The sequence below is a fragment of the Haplochromis burtoni genome, unplaced genomic scaffold (genome assembly GCF_018398535.1).
Source record: "Haplochromis burtoni strain Fernald_Lab_line unplaced genomic scaffold, NCSU_Asbu1 Contig_98, whole genome shotgun sequence".
NCBI lineage: Eukaryota > Metazoa > Chordata > Actinopteri > Cichliformes > Cichlidae > Haplochromis > Haplochromis burtoni.
In genome coordinates this window covers 1,937,292-1,943,339 of record NW_024582459.1, presented here as the reverse complement: position 1 = coordinate 1,943,339, position 6,048 = coordinate 1,937,292, and the positions used below count along the sequence as shown (strand labels likewise).

The following is a 6,048-nucleotide window of genomic DNA, read 5'->3' as shown; positions in this document are numbered from 1 at the left end:
CACACACACACACACACACACACACACACACACACACACACACACACACACACACACACACACACACACACAGGGAGCTTTGAGCTGTGTTAATTTGCTGCCTCTGTGACAGAAAGGTCAAACAAGAGATTCCTGTGAATTTTATAATTTATAGTCGCTCATAATGTTTCGGTACAGTTTGTTATCGGAGCTAACAGATAACACACAAAAACAGACACACACACACACACACACACAAATGGAGCGTATGCATCATAGGAGGATGTGACAGGCTGGCACAGGAAGTTGGCATGCCACAGGGGAGCGTTATTCCCAGGGTCATAAACTGAACAAAGCACCGTATTTAACTACAGCAGTCAAAATGAGTAAGCGCTATTACACAGTTTGTAATGACAGGGCTGGCTTCAGGGTCTGAGAGGGTATATTCATCAAAAAAAGCTGCACCACAGCACAAGAATCAAAATACCCGTTAAAGTGTAGATGCAGTTCTCCACGAATTAATGGATTCTTGTACATGTAAATCTGCTTGACGTGTGTAGATGCATAAACTCTTAGAGTAGAAGCCGTAGCTGTGTGAGTGCACGGTGTGCCTCATCAGACACTGACCACACGTGTGTTTATGAAGGCATAAAGTGCACGAGCAGCGTGTATCCCTGTGAGTATTTGCATATTAATGATGTCTCTTTGTGTCGCACTCACTCTGCGTCTCTCTCCCCCTGCAGGGCTTGAGGAACAAGCCAAAGAAGACGGGACACGTTAAACCAGATCTCATCGATGTGGACTTGGTTAGAGGTGAGGGAGTAAAAAAAATGGGGGCTTTCTGCTTAAGGAAAATCCAGTAGACCGACTGCAACATTTCCACATGTGCATAAAAGACACACATGTGAACATGAGACGGGCAGCATGGCCGTGCCAACCTCCCGTCGCTGTTAATGCCCGCTCTTTCTTTCTGCCTCGATCCATCCGTCTCATATTCATCACATTTTCAATTATTCATCAGAAGAGTCAGTTTAATCCCCCTTGGTTAGGGACATAATCAAGGCAGAAACGCAGGCAGGGAAAAGATAAACTGAGTCGGGGGGATCTGGTGAGATAAAAAAGATAGATGAGGAGGGAGAGGGAGCCTAAAAAGGAAGAAGCGAAGATTAAAAGATTAGCTGAGCTCTAATGTGACTCCTGGATGTATTAACTGATGTGCTTTTCTGCTCACAGCAGAGTCATTTGCTTTAATTAGCTCTCATTAAACTTGAAAGTGTGTGTGTGTTTGTTTCTGTTTTCTTATCCTCAGGGTCTGCGTTTGCCAAGGCCAAACCTGAGAGTCCATGGACGTCACTGACCCGGAAGGGCATCGTTCGAGTCGTCTTCTTCCCGTTTTTTTACAGATGGTGGATCCAGGTCACCTCCAGGGCCATTTTCCTCTTACTGCTGGCACTCTATCTGCTGCAAGGTTGGTGTGAGAGTGTGTTTCTTTTTTTCTTTTCTCACAACCCACAATCTTGGTGCTCTCAGTGGAGTGGAAATGCAACTCCTAAGTAAACTGTGGGACGAGTTGTTTGTGTAGTAAGATGTCAGGGTGAACACTCAACATCTGTAGTGGGTGTACAAATAAATAAATCCTGATTATTTGTTGAGTGAGTGACCTATTGCTTTTTCTTTATCTCCTGTCATATATTTGCTCTTTACATTTAGATTTGATCATATTAAACATGACCAAACTTTCAAAGAATGAGGTTGGTGTATGTACAATAATCCTGATTTTTTTTTTTTTTTTTTTTTTTTTTTTTTTTTTAATTCTTGGATATGCACAACATCAGAGGAGATGTCTCCTTTTATGGTCATCTTATGTATCAGTCGCACAGACTTAGACGACTCCCTGGCAATCTGCTGTTACTAGAGAAAATGTGTATTCTCCAATTGGTTTGCAAGTGGTTGCCAGCTGTCAGTCACAAGAGGGTGCTGCACAAGAACCTCATGATTACTTTGGTCTAGCAGATTGTTCCGCTTTAGTCGGTTCTGCGGCTCCTGATCTGCCGTGTTGCAACATTGATGTCGCAGCTGGGTTGAAGCCACGCGTGTATGATTGTATTGGTTTTTACTGCCATTTGAAAGAGATTGTGGGACAGAGGCTCAGAGATATGCAGATATAGAGAGGGAGAAGTTGCGATAGTTTGCAGAGCGTTTTTCCACAAGTCTCATGTTTTCAAAGTCTTTGCCTCTAGTTTTGTCTGAGTGGTGACACCTATGGTTCAGGAGAATAGGCACACACATTTCTACAGAGAAGCCCCAGCTCTCTGTTATTGAAAACCTGTGAAGGGCTGCCAATCAGAAGAAAGTGGTTTTAAAGTGGTAGGAGCTACAACAGTCTGGAGGATAAACCAAGGCCTCTTATAAGACGCAAATGTTCTGAACTGTGAATCATGCAAAGGTACTCAGCAGACTCCCAGAATAAAAACATGGAGCTGAGTATAAGGGTAATTTATTCCTCTTCTTTAGTCTTCAGTTTAAAACGAGGTTCACAAACTGCTTGAACAGCTGCCAAAGCGCTTGTAAAATAATGTTTTTCCTAAAATGCACAGACTTCTATAAGAAGCACCTCCAGGTTGCACCCACAGATGCACACGCTCACTCGCTCTCTCTGCACAAACACTTTCACGAGCACTGAACGGTATTTTCCACCACCTACATCACGTTGACCTTTTCTACCCTGAAGAAAACGCTGTTGTTTTTCATCTCTCCCTCCACCCTTCCTGCCGACCTCGTCTACACACCACATAAAACACCACACGCCTTCTTGCTGACACTACAATGAAAATAACTTGAAGTGTCAAGCTATTTTTTTTTTTTTTTAAATTTAAATTTTTGATGTTACACTAAAAAAAAAAAAGAAAAGAAAAAAGAAAGAGACAAGCAGAGAAGCAACAAATAAAATAGTAACATGGAGGGATGGGATGGAGAGCAGTTGGCCAATCCAGGGGAAGATATTAAAACTCATCAGTTCTTTTTGCATATTTGAGTTGGTGTGTTTTTCTGTTGCAAAACATTAACATTAGAGGAGCTTTTGCTCACTTGAGTCACATTCAGACTTCTTTTCTACTCATTTGTTAAACTTGTAGATTAAAACAAGCTGTATGTAATGTGTAGACCTGCAGTTTTGTCTTCAAGCTGCTACTGTTACTTTAATTTAATGTCTGTTTCTGCTCTAATGAATCCTGTTTGTTCATATTTCTCACAGTCGCTGCAGCATTCCTGTATGTGACCATCCCGCAGCCTCATGGGATACCGGCCACCGAGGTGTTTGAAGCCATCTTGCTCATGTTGCTGCTGGGCACCGTCCACTGTCAGATTGTCTCCACCAGGACCCCGAAACCTGCCTCCAGCAGTGGGGGGAAGAGACGCAGGTGAGGAAGGGAGAAGGGCTGAGAAGTATTGCTGAGTGAAAGCTTTTAGGAAGACTAGATGGGGAGGAGGTGAAGGCATCACATGAGATAAAACCCTTCAGGGACAAAAGAGAGAGTCAGGAAGAGATAAAGAGGAAGATGTGAAATAACAAAGGCAGTATTTAGTTGATATACAAACCACGAGATACCAAAAGAGTGATGGAAAGAAAAATGAATGAAAACCTCTTTTGTTGCTGGGGTGTATCTGACCTCAGTTAATGTAAAGCGTAAAACACTCAAATCTGTACTAAAACACACCCTGGATGAATGTGCTGTCACTTCTTAAAGATGAAATGAGCTCTGTGTGTGTGTGTGAGAAAGTAGAGTAGTTTGCTTATTGCTGCTGTGTTTTGTAGTGTTTAGATTTGCAGTCTGTGAGTTTCCCTTTGTGTTTTGTTTTTTGTTTTTTTTTTTTTGGTTCAAGGCTTTTTGGTGTGTGGCTGCTTTTCTGGCTCACAGTAACGTAAAGACAATTTTCAAACTCCTGGGAAGAAAATTGGACCATGCCACTGTTTTGGAAAGGTTTTCTGGGGATACAAAAATAGTGTGCCTCAATACTGAATCAATCTTTGTACTTCTTGTGATTTTCAGGCGACAGAAAACAATCACATTTGATCAAAGAGGAGTTTGTTGTGACCTTTCTCTCTTTTCTTTATCCTACCTTTGGAGACATGTCGTCATATCAATTGACAGCAGCAAAATATTTAAATTAACTTTTTTTTTTTTTTAACCCAGTGATCATCATAATGAACTCTTTGCTTTTAAATTTTGAGAAGAAGCTCTGTCCTGCACCTCTCCTGTGTGTCCTATATTAAAATAATGATAATCAAGTTCTTGATAATAATTTTTTATGTTAATGTCCTGCAAAAATAAACACAGAATTTCAGTTTATCACATTCACAACCCAAAGAACACCAGTGAAACTGGAAGCATCCTAAATCCCTATTTTATCATCTTTTTGTTTTGATGCTATTATATTTAAATTTTAGGTTGTATTATTTCATGAATCTACTTTTGCAGAGTAACAGCCTAGATGATGATTTTGGGAGAATTTGCCTTTGATCTGTTTCAGCCTGTGTGTCCAGCGGGTGCCGGCTGAGTCACAGCACCTTTTTTGAGTTTAGCTTCCTGTGTTAGTTGAACCGTATCATCAGTGTTACGATGAAGGTGCAGCCAGACTCCCGGTGGACACACGGCTGTGGTGTCAGGAGTCTCCAGGTCCGCTCTAAGTGTCTCTCCACTTTTTTCCAAACCGAAGGAAGTTGAGGAAGGCATCTCAGATGGAGGTGCATAGGGAAGGCGACGGGTCTAGCACTACCGATAACACACAGGAGGGGGCGCCACACTCCCACTCAGCCAGCACCACATACAGCCTGGGCGCTTTCTTCCAAGATTTCTGGCATGATATCTGTAAAGCTGGGTGTGTATTTTCATTTTCCATCTTCCTACAATGAGATGATGAACATAGGCAGGGCTGGGCTACAGTTTGAATCCATTAATTTGCAAAGAGATCTCTGAATTTCAAACGTTGGGTTTTTTGAAAACAAAAACCCAGCCTTGCCTCAGAGCCTAACCTGGGCTTCTTTAGCTGCAACATCATAACCTAACGTTTATTTAGGAAGGGATGGAGAACACCGTCCCCCTCATTGGTCAACTAAACAGGCAAGCTTGGTGCTGAAATGTAAAGTCAGTTCTGCAGTTTAACGCCTGCGTAAATTCTGCTTCCTGTAGTGCCAAATCTTTCCCTCATTAATGAGGTGCAGGTGGATTTTGCAGCTAAATTTTATGCCAGTAATTTGCTGATAAAGCTATGTTTAAAAGAAGCACTGGGGCAAGAGGCGTGCATGTCTGTGGTGAGTAAAGCCCTAACCCCCATGCTTCTACTTGAACAAGCTTTCAGCAGACCGCAACAGTGTGGAACCTTTTTGAGATCCAAGTAGCTCTTTATTTGGGAAATCCATCCACTGATTATCTGCCACACTCACTTTAGCTCCAAAACACTTTCTTTTATCTGATTCAGGCTCTTTTATTCCAAAAATAGTTTTAGAAAGTATCAGAAAGCAGTATCACCAATTGTACTACAGATAAAACACTGTATTTTAAAATGCAGGTATCTTACTCGATGTCGACTTAGCTGCCATTACAAGCGTTTATTTTGTGTGAATGTTCCACATTACTGTGTTGAATGCATCCTGTTGTGAGTTTGCTATTGCATGTCTAATTTTCTAACTGTAATTATTTACTAGTTTAAGATAATCACAGCCCTGCCACTTCTCTGCTTATCTAAATATGTCTGTTTCTGCACTTTCCTCCCCCCCATCGACCTCCGGTCTGGTTTTCTTTCTGTTCTTCCTCTCCTTTGCTTCCTACCAAAGGTCCAAGAAGTCCAAGCTTTCCATCGATAAATCCACAGAAACGGACAACGGCTACGTGTCGCTGGATGGCCGCGTGACCAATCGCAGTAGCGAGGAGGGGCTCCAGCTCCACGAGCAGCGATGCGATTTGTTAAATAGGGCTGACGAGGTGTGTTGGAACCCGCACACACAGCCTGCACACGGTCACGCTGCCCGCAACAATGGACTGCTGCTGGCCGGTGGTAATAAGGTAACCT

General features: G+C 42.4%; 1 protein-coding gene across 4 annotated transcripts in view; it reads left to right on the top strand.

Moving 5' to 3' along the window:
• The window catches only part of LOC102309407 (protein PHTF2), a 51,523-nt gene that overhangs the window by 36,081 nt on the left and 9,394 nt on the right, over positions 1–6,048 (top strand). For 3 of the 4 annotated variants that reach the window (XM_042222982.1, XM_042222981.1, XM_042222983.1), the window contains 5 exons: positions 723–792; positions 1,289–1,447; positions 3,233–3,398; positions 4,696–4,857; positions 5,813–6,041. In XM_042222982.1, the coding sequence (XP_042078916.1) occupies positions 723–792; positions 1,289–1,447; positions 3,233–3,398; positions 4,696–4,857; positions 5,813–6,041 (786 nt within the window). The remainder of the gene's footprint in view (positions 1–722; positions 793–1,288; positions 1,448–3,232; positions 3,399–4,695; positions 4,858–5,812; positions 6,042–6,048) is intronic. The other variant, XM_042222984.1, reaches the window with a different exon arrangement.